Source organism: Notothenia rossii (assembly GCF_949606895.1).
Source record: "Notothenia rossii genome assembly, chromosome: 3".
Lineage (NCBI taxonomy): Eukaryota > Metazoa > Chordata > Actinopteri > Perciformes > Nototheniidae > Notothenia > Notothenia rossii.
In genome coordinates this window covers 96,091,973-96,108,125 of record NC_136901.1, presented here as the reverse complement: position 1 = coordinate 96,108,125, position 16,153 = coordinate 96,091,973, and the positions used below count along the sequence as shown (strand labels likewise).

Genomic DNA, 16,153 nt, shown 5'->3' with positions numbered 1-16,153 from the left:
TTCCTGTCATCAGGAGTTAGAAATGTAATGGCTATTAGATTAGATTAGAACCTTCATTCTCCTGCTGGGACATTTCCCTAAAGCCAATACCTTTATATGTTCTACTCTTCACTTCCTGTCAGCAGAGGTCATTGATGTACAGAGCCGACAGAAGACCTTGTTTATATTGGCATCATATTGAGAGGTGCAGTGACGCGTCCTAAACCAGGAAGTAAGCTGCTGGTTCCCTCCACAAAGAGCAATGGGATTTCTCCACAGGGTTTTGGAAAATAGCTGGAAATAAGGTCTGTTGAAAACAAACCTGTTTGATAAATGCACGTTTTGTTCAGCCGGATAATCTCCACATGTCTACCCTACTTTTATAATGTTCAAATCATAAATCTAATCGATAGATTATTAAAGGGTTTTAGGACGCGTCACTGCACCACTAGAAGCCAACTCCATCGATCAAGCTGAAACTTTCTCTCCCTCTTCTTCTCATGCTCCCTGTCACTCTCCTTTAACTCCTCCGGTAACTTTCTTTTATTTGAAGATAGTTTTTTGCCCGGCGCTTGGCCGGTTACCGCTGGTATTAAAAACATGTTGGCGAATGATTAGGTGGCGCGATAGTCTGTAGTGAAGAAGGAGCGCGCTCCCGCTCAAGGGAGCCTGCTCGCGCTGCGCTCCCGCTCACGGGAGCCTGCTCGCGCTGCGCTCCCGCTCAAGGGAGCCTGCTCGCGCTGCGCTCCCGCTGGAGCCTGCTCGTGCTGCGCTCCGCAGCAAACAGCTGTTTGCTTTTCACCCAACAACGACAACCGCCTCACGAAACGCTCTGTTGTAGCGTTAATAAACAAAAAGATTTAACTAAATTGGTCAAAATACCAATACCACAGGACACATTTTTTTTTTTAAAGCAATATTTTTAGTGGCCCAAGCGGGCAAGTGGAAAGTACGTTATGCTGCCCGGGGGGTCTAAATAGTGCTTCCGGGCCAGCGGGCCATTTATAATGTCGAGCCCTGCTATGACAGTAAAACAAGAATACAGTTTGAAAGGGGAGTGATTTGTAAAATGTCCATAAAGAACAATCTGTTTACAGTTCTGTTTCACATGGGTGTTGAGAGATGTATCCATAGATATCTTCATGTTGCTCTCAAAGTGCAACAGATTGATGCTTTAACTTCAATATTTAAAAAAAAATCTTCCCGGATTAGCTTGCCCCCGGACCGCCCTATAGGAGGTGAGGACCCCCTTAGAGGAGGTGAGGTCCAAGGTGTTTACATGGTTATTTATACAATATGCGTGCTTATGTTAACATCATAAGACAAAAGTTGGTTCCATGTTGTGTGTAGTGAGAACGCGCTGGAGTGAGGGGGGCCCCCAAGCCAAAGCTCGCTTAGGGCCCCCAAAAGTCTAGGGCCGGCCCTGCTGTAGAACAATATGTTCCCTCTGTTTCTACTCATGTTGTGAGTGGTCAAGTGTCCTCTGAATAAAACCTGTTATTAATATTAATCTCTGACTGGATCAGCAAAGCTCTTAATAAAGTAGTTGTAATATTTTATAAAAATGTAACTGTACTCACTTCCTGACATAATTATATTTTGTATTGTTTTGGATTGGTTCCAACTGTCTTAAAGCTTTTATAACATAACTATTTGTATCTTCGTATTCTTCCTTCTGTGTCTGTAAACTCCACATAAACCTGGTTCTGATTCTGGTTCTGGTTCTAAAGAAAGTTATAATGTCAGTACTGTTAGCATTAGTTACATTAGTGTTAAAGCTTTTATAACATAACTATTTGTATTAGTTACATTAGTGTTAAAGCTTTCATAACATAACTATTTGTATTAGTTACATTAGTGTTAAAGCTTTCATAACATAACTATTTGTATTAGTTACATTAGTGTTAAAGCTTTTATAACATAACTATTTGTATGATCCTGGTTGTGGTACTAGAGCCGCAGGTCTCACCCAGCAGAGGCGATGTTTCCGGGCACTTCTCCAGCTCCTTCTCCCCGGGTTTCTCCAGCTCCTTCTCCCCGGGTTTCTCCAGCTCCTTCTCCCCGGGATCCAGCTCCTTCTCCCCGGGTTTCTCCAGCTCTTTCTCCCCGGCCACGGAGGGCAGCTTGGAGCTCCGGATCAGGTTCTTCTCGGTCCGGTTCACCCGGTTCTGCTGCTGGTTCTGGACGAAGGCGGACGGGATGTCAAGAGAACGGACGTAGAAGAAGAGAGTGACGGAGATGTGGAGGAAACACAGCAGAACCACCAGCTTACAGGTCCGGTGGAGCAGCGAGAAGTCCCCGGCCATGGTGAATGATTCCCGGCGTGACACAGAGCAGGCAGGGGGGTTAGCTACATTAGCTTCAGTTAGCTTCAGTTAGCAGCCACATTAGCTTCAGGTCCGTTACAGTTTAAACCATTAAGTGTCTCCGTTCCCTGGTTCAGTAGATACACAGCTGAAGAAAGGAGGACACTTCTTCGACTTTAAGGAGAACACTTCACTCTGTACTTTCCCCCGAATATCAGCTGCTGGTTGCAGGCGGAAAAGTTGAGAAAGTACCGGAGAAACTCGACAGACTCATGGGACTCTCCGTCTCCACCGACAGGGATCGAACTGTTCCGACAAGAGCCGAACTGTTCCGACTAGAGCTGAACTGTTCCGAACTGAGCCCAGAGGAGCCGAGATGAGCCGAGGGGGCCGAGAAGAGCCGACAGGAGCCGAGGGCAGCCGGGAGGAAACGAGAGCAGCCGAGAAGAGCCGAGAGGAGCCGAACTGTTGCGAGAGGAAGACAAAATTCAAAATTCTCAGATTTTCAGCCAAACATAAAATATGTTCATTAAAGTCCAAATTTGGAGATTTGAGGAAAAAAATCTGAATTATGAGATTTTCGGACAAAAAGCAATTTTGAGGTTTTTCAGAAATAAGTAAAATGTTGAGGTTTAAAGAAAAAGGCTGGATTTTCAGTAAAAAGTAAACAAAACAAGAATTCTGCCCCAAATCTGAGTTTAAATTCAAACTCTTACATCGATCAAAATGTATGTGATTATTTTCCCACCGATTGATTTGATCATTTACTCGATCATTTTACAGCTCTCCAAACTACAATGTTTCTGAATATTCGGGCAAGTTTTGGGGAAAATCTCAAAACTATACTTTTTCTTAGAATTTTTTCAAATCTCCAAAAAAAAAGAAATCTCAGAATTTGGAGATTTTGAGGAGAAATCTGAGAAAAATACAGAAATTGAGATTTTCTGAAAGTATCAGAATTTGTGAAAATATTAAGAAAGACTGCAGAAGAAAACTAAACTCACTCTCCAGCAGAGATATCAGCGTCGACGCGGATGCTGGGATATATGACTTCAGAAACCAGTTCACACTTTGGGAGCCAGAGAGCTGTGGAATCAGCTCAGTGCACACAGAAGGATGCACACGGAAGGATGCACACGGAAGGATGCACACAGAAGGATGCACACGGAAGGATGCACACAGAAGGATGCACACTAATGTGTTCCGTTCCATAAACATGTAAATAAGATCCAAACACAGAACAAAGTGTTACGTATGCATTTCTGATCCACACATCTGTTTCCCGTTTAAACCTCTGAACCTGCACACAACCCGCTCTCTGTGCATGCTGTGGGTTTCTGAGACTCCCCTGAAGCCCGATACTCGTAATGTTGTCTATCTCTAGCCAATCAGATGTCCCCTCCATTCTAAGCCAATCACATGAGCGCGCCCCCACATATACACACACACACACACACACACACACACACACACACACACACACACACACACACACCACTCTCGGGGCCCCCTGGTAGTCACACGGAACCATAATATAACCGTCAAAAATGTAAGAATGTCGTGCCTCGGCCTGCAGAGGGAAAAGGGTGGAATCTGGTGGAACAGAGTAGAAATATCAAATATCACTTTTCTTCTAAATGAAATGCTGACATTACAAAATGCATGGTTTTATTCTGCAACGGCAGTGAGTCATTTTTATAATTTTTTTAAAGAGAAATGAAAGAATTCAAATAATGAAACAGGCGTTTAAAGGGTTAACATCCTGAAAAGGATTGTATGTTTGGTAGTTTTGAGTGCGTTAGAAGTTGTTTAAGTGATTCATGGAAAAAAAAGTTAAATAAAATATTGATGTATGATTTAATAGCAGTTATTGTGGGCGTGTACATTTTTGCCACAAAGGTGTCCAGAGGGTGCAAAATGTATGGAGCTCATTTCCTGCCATAACTCCACAAACAAACTAAACAGGTTTTATAAATGCCTCAACTAACAAACACAACGTGGTTTGCAAATACAAAACACCATCTACAAACTAATGCATTTAGTTTTGCAAAGAAAAAACGTATCTATCAAACATATAACATTTTTCTAATACATCATGTTTCAGAGACAAAGTCAGTACAACACACATTTTTTTACAACTACAATACAAAGCTTTAGGCTCGTTTGAGACGAGCGAGACCGACGCAGACCTGCGCGATCAACGTCTTGCTCGTGCGTTGCATGATGGGTAGTCATTTTGTCCGACTTGCTCTGGAGGCTCGCCTACATGAGACGTTGAAATCTCGCGGGACAAAGACGCCCGCAGCCTTGAGAGTGAGGCGCGGCGAGGCGGCGCAGTTCCTCTCCACGGGCTGCGGAAGTGAAATGCTTGATGGGAAAGGACTCGCTGGTATCTCCAGCTGAGCACTCATTGGTGGGTTTTACCCCATGCTGCTGATGAAGCTCTCCGATTGGCTCGGCAAAAGTTTGTTGTTGTTTTGTGTCAGTTTTACGTCACCACTTCCATTCACATTTTCATCATTGTTCCTCAATGTTTATCATCATGAAATTAATATCTATATATTTTGTATACTATTTGTTGAGTATCAGTAAAAAGACATGAATGAAGCACGGGACAGAGGACACGGGTACTCAGCTCTTTGCTCTTCTTCATGCCCCCCCGCCACAGCATCAACTCCGGGCATCCACTTATTCTCTCCACATTGTATGTTACTCTGGTTACGCTGCGCCCCCTATTGGCAGGAGTATACCATAGTCCTCAATCCAAGCAGGCTGCTTTCTGATTCGCTGGTTCCTGCTCTGAGCACCATGCACTGTGGCTGGCTCAGCAGGCCTCACTTCTTCTGATGGAGGAGTGAATGTTTCTGGAAGCATCCCAGGTGTTTCCATGCAGCGTGTAACTGTGAGGTCCTTTCTGCTGGGTCACTCTCAGAGGCTCACCGAACTTTGGCTTTCCCTTTTTGACATGCAGCGGGTTTCTCACACGCACCAGGCTTCCCGGATGTATTTTGGGAATCTTGGCATTTCTTTTGGCGTCAGTGTATGTTTTCATGTGCCACTGTTTCTTTTCCACTCTGTCTCTCAGTTCCTGATCCTGAGTATCAGTAGGCTGTGGCAGGATTGAGAGTTTGGTTTGCATTTTTCTTCCATACGTGAGCGGGAAAGGAGAAGTCCCTGTAGTGGCGTGAGGTGTGGCTCTGTAGACCTGAAGAAGCTCAGCAGCGTGAGCTTTCCACGGAGCGTTCTCTCTCTGTGCAGTGAGAATGCTTTCCTTCAGCACTCTATTCAGCCTCTCCACGGCTCCATTTCCTTCTGGATGCTTGATTGTAGTCCTGATGTGTTGGATGTCTCTTTCTTCTAGGAAAGAGGCGAGTTCTGAGGATGTGAATGTGGACTGTTATCTGTCACCACAGACATGGGGTTCCCTTTTTGGCTGAACACTGATCTCATGAAGGTGATCACTGTTGCAGTGCATCTTGGGGCAAAACACACTTCTGGCCATTTTGAATAGTAGTCAGTCATAGTAATAGCAAACTGACAGTCCACCGGACCAGTCTCAAATGGGGCCACGATGTTGAATGCAAGCTTTTGCCATGGCCCCTGAGGCAGAGGGACTGGAGTCATAGGTGCAGGGTTAGCTTTAGCTGTCTTATAACCGATTGTACCAGTGCATCCATTTTAGGCCACCAATACAAGTCTCTGAGTCCAAGGACACCAGGTGTGAGTGTAGCTTTACTGGAACAACTAACCTGTGACTCCCTCTCAGAATGAGTTGTTCATGTACAGAAAGTTCATTTCTCACCGGGTAGTACGGCAACATGTTGGCAGGCAGGCCTTTGGATGAAGCTGGCCACCCGTCTGTCATGTAGTTGCGTAGCTGACGTAACTCTGGACAGGAAGTGCAGGCATCTGTGAAGTCAGACGAGGGAACAGCAGTCAGCAGGGCAGAGACAGCAGCAACAGTCTCTGGTGTCTGAGGTGCAGTCCTGTCCATGTGGCAGTGGCAATCTGCTGCATGGTTCTGAGCACGATGTAGACGATATCATAGTTGAAGCAGACCAGCGTGCTACTCTCATACCAGCTCTCCCCATGCCTTTTGCAGCCAAGAGTGTGGTCACAGCTTGGTGATCAGTCCTTAAGGTGAACTGTGTTCCCCACAAGTAGGTTCTCCAACGCTCTGCAGCCCACACACAGGCCAAAGCTTCTTTTTCTACCACAGAGTACTTTCTCTCTGCAGCACTAAGAGAGAGGGAAGCAAATGCCTCTTTCAGTGTTTCTTCCAGCTGCCATAGTCTGAGGCATCTGTAGACACTATGGTGGGCAGTGACGGGTCAAAAAGAGCAAGTGATGAGCTGTCTGTGATGAGTAGTTGAACCTGCTGAAAGCGACTCTGTGCCTCATCAGTCCATGTGAATGGAGCTCTGCGTAGCACATCTCTCATTGGTTCCACCACAGTTGCATAGTTCTGTATGAACTGATGATGTTAGGCCAAGAAAAGACCTGAGAGTCACTGGATCACTGGGTGATGGAGCATCCAGAGTAGCTGCAATGTGGTCATCGTTTGCAGCAGACCTTCCCTGCTTATGCTGTGTTGAGACTTAGTCCAGCTTCCTGCAGTCGGTACAGCACTGCTTTCAGGCGGGCTTCATGCTCAGCACGGCATGAGGAGTAAACCATGATATCATCCAGATATGCCTGCACTCCAGGTCAATCTTTCAGCACCATGGACATCATCTTCTGTCCTCATGCAGTGGAAGCTGGTAGTATGCATTAGTCGAGGGTTGAGAATATGGTAGCTGTTCAGAGAAGAGCTCCTCCATGTGTGGAATGGGGTAGCAATCCATTACGACGGCCTCGTTAGGCTCCCTGAGGTCTGTGCACATCCTTATTTTAGATGAGTTCTTTTGTTGTGTCACTACGATCGGTGATACCCAGGGAGAGGCATCTATTTTTTCAATGATGTCAGCATCAAGAAGGCGCTTTAACTCTGCAGAAACAGCATCTCTGACTGAGACCGGAAGCCTCAGTCAGAGATGCTTCCGGTCTCAGAATCGATAAGGGGAATGTCCACACAGACACCTGTCAGCCTGCACTCTGCTGTTCCTCAGCGCCACTCCCCCTCCCTCCCGCTGAAATTATGAATGAAAAGCGTAGTAATCATAGATAACACGGCAGGGTCCGTGACAGTTTGTTTTCATCTGATTTCAAATAAACAAAGTCTTGGTTTTAAGAATATTAAACTTGTTTCACCAAATTCAGATAATAAATACAACTTTTAAGCTTGATTACAAGAGGCAACCTAACGTCACAGCAGGCAAAACAACAGCCGGTGTTTCTCGTGAGGGTTTCCCCGGGAAACAAACACAATACACACAAATGCGTCACAGATTATTTTGCGGTATTTGAAATCATGTACGCAGCTCGTGACGTAATTAGGAGTCTAGTGGACGGTAACAGTACTACAAGTAAAAATATATATATATTTTATTTTTTAAAAATTAATTACGTTGTTTATAAATTAATCTAAGGGCCACAAAAACAGGAGGTGGGGGCCGCCATTTGCCCATCCCTGATCTAGTGTATTCACACACACTGTTCATACTGCTCACAGGCTGCTGTGTATATCTAGTGTATTCATACCCCTCAGACTCTACCTGACCGGTCTCTACCTGACCGGTCTCAACCTGACCGGACTCTACCTGACTGGTCTCTAGCTGACCGGACTCTACCTGACCGGTCTCTACCTGACCGGACTCTACCTGACCGGACTCTACCTGACCGGTCTCAACCTGACCGGACTCTACCTGACCGGTCTCTACCTGACCGGTCTCTACCTGACCGGACTCTACCTGACTGGTCTCTACCTGACCGGACTCTACCTGACCGGACTCTACCTGACCGGTCTCTACCTGACCGGTCTCTGGACACTTTGGAGTCTTATTTGAGTTATTAATTTAAATGTTTTGTCTAAGAAATGCTGATTTGAAACCGTTGTTACATACAGTTATATTTCCTGTTTCTGCCGGAGAGAGGGGAGGCCGTCCCAAAGCTTGCTGCTGTATTTATACCATATAGACTGTATATATAAAGATGTATACCCTCCATCGGACAGAGGGAGCCTCGTTGAGCTGAGAGTGTGGCTACAGACGGAGTTCACTCCCGTCACGGAGGGGTAGGGTCGAATGAGTGGTTTGGGATTGGGCCCTAGGCTGCGTTCCAATAGTCCATTTATCTTAGGAACCTTCCTAACGGAGTGAAATGACCCGGAAGTCCCTCAGTGGCAGCCATGATAAGTGCCGTTCCAATTCTCCAAATGATAGGAAAGGAGCTTTCAAACTTCCTTTATAACCTCCTTTAGGAAACACTGGACCTCCCTTTCCGAAAGGAGAGGAGAAAATGCTGCCCCACAATGCCTTGCAGCCGCAGCATTTGCGTCACGCAACAGTCGGCCGTTCACGGAAACAACCGATTATGACGGAGAAAGTATATCATGAAAGTTACGGTGCTTATTAAGCATTTTAAAACGTATGTGGTAAGTTGCCAAAGTGCTTTGTTTTGAACGTTCATCAGTATTATAATCAAAAAGAGAAATATGAACGTTAGTTTTTACTGAAATGATCAAATAAAGTCAACATTTCACTGAGCTGTGTGGGGTCTGTTCAACTTTTAAAAGATGTTTGAATGATGTACACAGTGATAGGTGTTAAGGACTAATGTTTATAATAAATACATTTGTATTGATTTGAAGATCTTTTCATCCAATCATACGTATTGGGATCATTTGTATTCATGTGGACCGGAGGGAGAGGGTGACGAGCAGAAGTTTCACTTTCCTTTTTATTTGAATTCCAGCTTTGGTCATGAAGAATATGTTTCTCTGTTGTTCATAAAGCATAAAGCAACAGCATCAGAGCACGGTGCAGAGTCTCTAGATGAGTCCCTCCTTCTTATTAAACATCCATGTTGTAGTCCTCTGTATAGAAAACTGTAGTTTCCATAGTTTCCCCACAGCAGCAGCAGACGCACATTCAGGACGTCCGCTGGCGCATCATAAACACGTGGGATAATGAAAGTGCATTCTGTTCTCCTAAGTCCTTTTGAATTCTCCTATCCACTATCCCTTAACCCCGTGACCTTTCACTCAGAGGTCAAGGAGTAGGAGATAGGGTTAGAACTTACTATCCGAACTCAACCCTAAGCTGAATTTGTCTCTGAAACATGATTTATTAGAAACATTTTATGTGTGTGTTTGATCGATACGTTTTTTCTTTGCAAAACTAAATGCAATAGTTTGTAGATGGTGTTTTGTATTTGCAAACCACATTGTGTTTGTTAGTGAATCATGAGGCATTTATAAAACCTGTTTAGTTTGTTTGTGGAGTTATGGCAGGAAATGAGCTGACATACATTTTGCATCACGAGAGTATACAAAACATGGAAGAGTAAAAAACATTGGATTTCAAAAATGTTACTCAAAAGAAGACTTCTTGCAAAAATCCATGCCAAAAGCTTAACACGCTGAAATGATCTCCAAATCAAAAAGAAAATCAAGGGTTCAGGGAGGCTGCTCCTTCTGGAGAACAGTCCTGTTAGTTTCTAACTCTTGGTCACATCCCAAATGTTAACATCTCATTGGAAAAACATTTAGGGCTGTGATCAAAACCTGATTTTTCAGAATTGAAATGTCTTTCTTCAGAATTCAGAAACGTTATTAATTTGGATGATCATTTCTCATGAGACTATATTTGTGGGGGATCATGTGACCAAAGCGAACAAAACAATGGATTTCTGAATCCCAGAAGATTGGGGAAAAAAAGTCTGAATTAAAAAATAAATCTGTATATTGATTTTTCTGGAAAAATCTGTTGTTGTTTTGAAATATGTTGTTATTGTTGTTTTGAAAATACGAACTAAGTTTTTTTTTTTCATCACATCCCCAAAAATATTTTCCGATTTTCAATGATAACACAAGACAACAACCCATGTGACCCTTGTAAAGAACATTTTAATTTCTTTATTCAGAATTCAGAAAAATTATTACTTAACATTTCTTTCTGAAAAAATAAATCTGAATTTTTTCAGCAACTCTTTTTGATAAACTTTTGGTCTAGTCCAGCAGATATGTGACACATCGGAAAGAATCGTGCTTTTGATGATAAAAACATGAGCTTTGGCTCACTGTTAGAGCTAAGGAAGATGTTTGGCTATAGGGCCATCGCATATTTGTCCATTGGTTGTTATTTTACCAGTAGCTTAGGATCTAGAGTCTAGACCACCTAGGATCTTGGTTCTGGTGGCTAATCCTACATTTTCAAGGATGAGGAATGCAGTGGTACTATTTACAACATGCTAGAATGTAGCTAACTCCATGTATCTGGTATTCAGGGAACAAAATACACATATACCATTAACATATTTATTATGGTGAAGTAATACATGTTACATAATATATATGTAATATTACAGGTTTTCAACTAAATGCAGAGTTAGTTCTGAAAACACAGTCCCCCACATAATTACAGAGCCACTTTATAAATGGAGAAAATCAATGTTAGTCTGTTAACCAAAGTGCAGCCATCTAATAATGTACTATCTGTTATTAAAGATCAGAGGAAAAGAACAGAACGAGAGGGGTAAATCCGGAATACAAATAAAGAAGCAAAGAAACTGTAGAGCAGTGAGAAGGAAAAAAGCTTGGTGTGTCAATTCATTACATTGCCAGTATTTTTCGTTGTTGTGAGAAGAAAAAAATCGCCCCCTCGGATTTTTTAACAGCCCCCTCAGTCATTTCATCCTGGAGCCGGGCCTGGGTAGGTAAGAATGGAGAAATGAGAAACCTTCAGACTCGCTGTTTGAGGGCTTGATAGCCCACTCCCGCCCCCCTCCCCCTCCACACCCCCTCCTCACTCGGTGGTTTGGAACAGACCTTAAAGGTGGGGTAGGTAAGAACGGAGAAACCAGTTCGAGTTTGCTAGAATTTGAAAATACAGACTTCCTTACAGAGCCCCTCCTCCAACACACACGAACGCACACATGACCAATGAAGGCGCGAGATGAGTTTGTGCACAGATGGAAGGCTGACAGGCAGGTAGGACATTCAGTTATTTTAGCCGGGCCGGCTCAGATGATTGGTCGGGCTTTTTACAACGCCACGGCTTCCACAAATGACGTTTTTGTATGTATTTATTGTCAAAGCATTTAATATATATATTCTGAAGTGAATTACCTACCCCACCTTTAACTCTAAATTAGTTTTAAAACTTTTGATCACGTGATCCCAACTCGTGTGGCCCTCATCCTCTTCCCTATTGGCCCGCTCGCTCCCGGGACGACGTGATGACGTCAGCCGCCCTGCGTCAGTGTGCAGGAATTTGCGGAAACTTCTTCACTTGTCTTTCTGCTGTTCGTCGAGGAAAAAGAGCCCGAAACTGGACAGAAAGAGGACGGAAAGAGGACAGAAGAGGACAGAAAGAGGACAGAAAGAGGAGGACAGTCCCCAGGAGCTGAAGGTGAGTCTCAGGGCTCTGTTCTGGGCCGTTTTAGAGCGAAACAGACCCGGAAAGTAGTTGAGAGTTTGAGGGAAAATGGAGTCTGAGAGGAAGGCGCTGTCCGGGGCTGATCAGGACCACGGAGAGAACAACACCTTCAACCGCTTCAAACACGCTTTCAATCTCCTCAAGTCCCTCCGGAAACACTGTGTACTCACTTTATCATCTGTATGACCACTTTAAATCACGATATCATCACTTTATACCACTTTAAATAACGATATCATCACTTTATACCACTTTAAATAACGATATCATCACTTTATACCACTTTAAATAACGATATCATCACTTTATACCACTTTAAATCACGATATCATCACTTTATACCACTTTAAATGACGATATCATCACTTTATACTACTTTAAATCACGATGTCATCACTTTATACTACTTTAAATCACGATATCATCACTTTATACTACTTTAAATCACGATGTCATCACTTTATACCACTTTAAATCACGATATTATCACTTTATACGCACTTTTTAAACACTTTTAATAACCGATCAGGACCAAGGCTAAACCCGTCATTACCACGGTCACTTTAACTACTTTTAATCACTCTGAACCACTTTAGATATCTTTACTATCACTTTAGACTCAGTTTAAATATCCTTATAACCACTTTAAATCACTGAAGTGTGTGTGTGTGTGTGTGTGTGTGTGTGTGTGTGTGTGTGTGTGTGTGTGTGTGTGTGTGTGTGTGTGTGTGTGTGTGTGTGTGTGTGTGTGTGTGTGTGTGTGTGTGTGTGTGTGTGTGTGTGTGTGTGTGTGTGTGTGTGTGTGTGTGTGTGTGTGTGTGTGGTCGGGGTGTGTCGCTGTCTCTCGGCCTGGTGCTGCTCTAAAATGGCCGCCACGCTTCACAGTTTCCACATCTGTTTCTCTAACATCTTCTACTTAAGGTCTATATTTAATATAACTCAGTGTTTCCCCTAGGTTTACTGCTTCTGGGGGGGTGCTGGGGTGCTGTCTGTCCCTGGGGGGGGGGGGGGTGTATTATTATGTTTTGAATCCTCTGGAGCAGAGAGGAGCTGTGGATTATTGATTAACGTCCCTCCAAGACAATGGTAGGGGAAACACAGTAACTAACTAATAGATGGCGTGTTATAGTAGATTATCAGTGAGGTAATTAATGATCAATAATGCACATCTGTGTTATTCTTCCTCAGTAGGGTTATCATCAGAGTTTGAAAACATGTTTTAAACCTGGTGTTGTTTTATCTTCCCTTTTTAATCTCTCATCAAACCAAGTACTCAGATTATTCACTGGAGTAGAAGTACTGATACTACGGTGTACAAATACTAGAAGACATGTCCTTAGTAACAGCTGAAGAGAGGGGGGTGGGGGGTGGGGGCTACAAGGATCTGTTTGGGGTTTGGAGCAGGACACTTCAGAGACATGTCCTTAGTAACAGCTGGAAGAGAGGGGGGGGGGGGGGGGCTACAAGGATCTGTTTGGGGTTTGGAGCAGGACACTTCAGAGACATGTCCTTTGTAACAGCTGGAAGAGAGGGGGGGGGGGCTACAAGGATCTGTTTGGGGTTTGGAGCAGGACACTTCAGAGACATGTCCTTTGTAACAGCTGGAAGAGAGGGGGGGGGGCTACAAGGATCTGTTTGGGGTTTGGAGCAGGACACTTCAGAGACATGTCCTTAGTAACAGCTGGAAGAGAGGGGGGGGGCTACAAGGATCTGTTTGGGGTTTGGAGCAGGACACTTCAGAGACATGTCCTTAGTAACAGCTGGAAGAGAGAGGGGGGGGCTACAAGGATCTGTTTGGGGTTAGGAGCAGGACACTTCAGAGACATGTCCTTAGTAACAGCTGGAAGAGAGGGGGGGGGGCTACAAGGATCTGTTTGGGGTTTAGAGCAGGACACTTCAGAGACATGTCCTTAGTAACAGCTGGAAGAGAGGGGGGGGGGCTACAAGGATCTGTTTGGGGTTTGAAGCAGGACACTTCAGAGACATGTCCTTAGTAACAGCTGGAAGAGAGAGGGGGGGGCTACAAGGATCTGTTTGGGGTTTGGAGCAGGACACTTCAGAGACATGTCCTTAGTAACAGCTGGAAGAGAGGGGGGGGCTACAAGGATCTGTTTGGAGCAGGACACTTCAGAGACATGTCCTTAGTAACAGCTGGAAGAGAGGGGGGGGCTACAAGGATCTGTTTGGAGCAGGACACTTCAGAGACATGTCCTTAGTAACAGCTGGAAGAGAGGGGGGGGGCTACAAGGATCTGTTTGGAGCAGGACACTTCAGAGACATGTCCTTAGTAACAGCTGGAAGAGAGGGGGGGGGGCTACAAGGATCTGTTTGGAGCAGGACACTTCAGAGACATGTCCTTAGTAACAGCTGGAAGAGAGGGGGGGGGGGCTACAAGGATCTGTTTGGGGTTTGGAGCAGGACACTTCAGAGACATGTCCTTAGTAACAGCTGGAAGAGAGGGGTGGGGGGCTACAAGGATCTGTTTGGGGTTTGGAGCAGGACACTTCAGAGACATGTCCTTAGTAACAGCTGGAAGAGAGGGGGGGGGGGCTACAAGGATCTGTTTGGGGTTTGGAGCAGGACACTTCAGAGACATGTCCTTAGTAACAGCTGGAAGAGAGGGGGGGGGCTACAAGGATCTGTTTGGGGTTTGGAGCAGGACACTTCAGAGACATGTCCTTAGTAACAGCTGGAAGAGAGGGGGGGGGGCTACAAGGATCTGTTTGGGGTTTGGAGCAGGACACTTCAGAGACATGTCCTTAATAACAGCTGGAAGAGAGAGAGGGGGGGGGGGCTACAAGGATCTGTTTGGGGTTTGGAGCAGGACACTTCAGAGACATGTCCTTAATAACAGCTGGAAGAGAGAGAGGGGGGGGGGGCTACAAGGATCTGTTTGGGGTTTGGAGCAGGACACTTCAGAGACATGTCCTTAGTAACAGCTGGAAGAGAGAGGGGGGGGGGGCTACAATGACCTGTTTGGGGTTTGGAGCAGGACACTTCAGAGACATGTCCTTAGCAACAGCTGGAAGAGAGGAGGGGGGGCTACAAGGATCTGTTTGGGGTTTGGAGTAGGACACTTCAGAGACATGTCCTTAGTAACAGCTGGAAGAGAGGGGGGGGGGCTACAAGGATCTGTTTGGGGTTTGGAGCAGGACACTTCAGAGACATGTCCTTAGTAACAGCTGGAAGAGAGGGGGGGGCTAGAAGGATCTGTTTGGGGTTTGGAGCAGGACACTTCAGAGACATGTCCTTAGTAACAGCTGGAAGAGAGGGGGGGGCTAGAAGGATCTGTTTGGGGTTTGGAGCAGGACACTTCAGAGACATGTCCTTAGTAACAGCTGGAAGAGAGGGCGGGGGGGCTACAAGGATCTGTTTGGGGTTTAGAGCAGGACACTTCAGAGACATGTCCTTAGTAACAGCTGGAAGAGAGGGGGGGGGGGGGCTACAAGGATCTGTTTGGGGTTTGGAGCAGGACACTTCAGAGACATGTCCTTAGTAACAGCTGGAAGAGAGGGGGGGGCTACAAGGATCTGTTTGGGGTTAGGAGCAGGACACTTCAGAGACATGTCCTTAGTAACAGCTGGAAGAGAGGGGGGGGGGGCTACAAGGATCTGTTTGGGGTTTGGAGCAGGACACTTCAGAGACATGTCCTTAGTAACAGCTGGAAGAGAGGGGGGGGGGGGGGGGCTACAAGGATCTGTTTGGGGTTTAGAGCAGGACACTTCAGAGACATGTCCTTAGTAACAGCTGGAAGAGAGGGGGGGGGGGGGCTACAAGGATCTGTTTGGGGTTTGGAGCAGGACACTTCAGAGACATGTCCTTAGTAACAGCTGGATGAGAGGGGGGGGGGGGCTACAAGGATCTGTTTGGGGTTTGGAGCAGGACACTTCAGAGACATGTCCTTAGTAACAGCTGGAAGAGAGGGGGGGGGGCTACAAGGATCTGTTTGGGGTTTGGAGCAGGACACTTCAGAGACATGTCCTTAGTAACAGCTGGAAGAGAGAGGGGGGGGGGCTACAAGGATCTGTTTGGAGCAGGACACTTCAGAGACATGTCCTTAGTAACAGCTGGAAGAGAGGGGGGGGGGGGGGCTACAAGGACCTGTTTGGAGCAGGATACTTCAGAGACATGTCCTTAGTAACAGCTGGAAGAGAGGGGGGGGGGCTACAAGGATCTGTTTGGGGTTTGGAGCAGGACACTTAAGAGACATGTCCTTAGTAACAGCTGGAACAGAGGGGGGGGCTACAAGGATCTGTTTGGGGTTTGGAGCAGGACACTTCAGAGACATGTCCTTAGTAACAGCTGGAAGAGAGGGGGGGGGGGGCTACAAGG

The 16,153-nt window shown here is 45.4% G+C and overlaps 2 protein-coding genes across 3 annotated transcripts in view; one reads left to right on the top strand and one right to left on the bottom strand.

Moving 5' to 3' along the window:
* The window catches only part of b4galt1l (DP-Gal:betaGlcNAc beta 1,4- galactosyltransferase, polypeptide 1, like), a 35,800-nt gene extending 32,822 nt beyond the window's left edge, over nt 1–2,978 (bottom strand). Inside the window, exon 1 of one of the 2 annotated variants that reach the window (XM_079670873.1) lies at nt 1,949–2,978. In XM_079670873.1, the coding sequence (XP_079526999.1) occupies nt 1,949–2,285 (337 nt within the window). In that variant the 5' untranslated portion in view covers nt 2,286–2,978. The remainder of the gene's footprint in view (nt 1–1,948) is intronic. The other variant, XM_079670872.1, reaches the window with a different exon arrangement.
* Nucleotides 2,979–11,355: 8,377 nt separating this feature from the next.
* The window catches only part of rest (RE1-silencing transcription factor), a 24,772-nt gene continuing 19,974 nt past the window's right edge, over nt 11,356–16,153 (top strand). The window contains exon 1 of the mRNA XM_079670871.1: nt 11,356–11,794. The gene's annotated coding sequence lies outside the window, so the exon portion shown is untranslated. The remainder of the gene's footprint in view (nt 11,795–16,153) is intronic.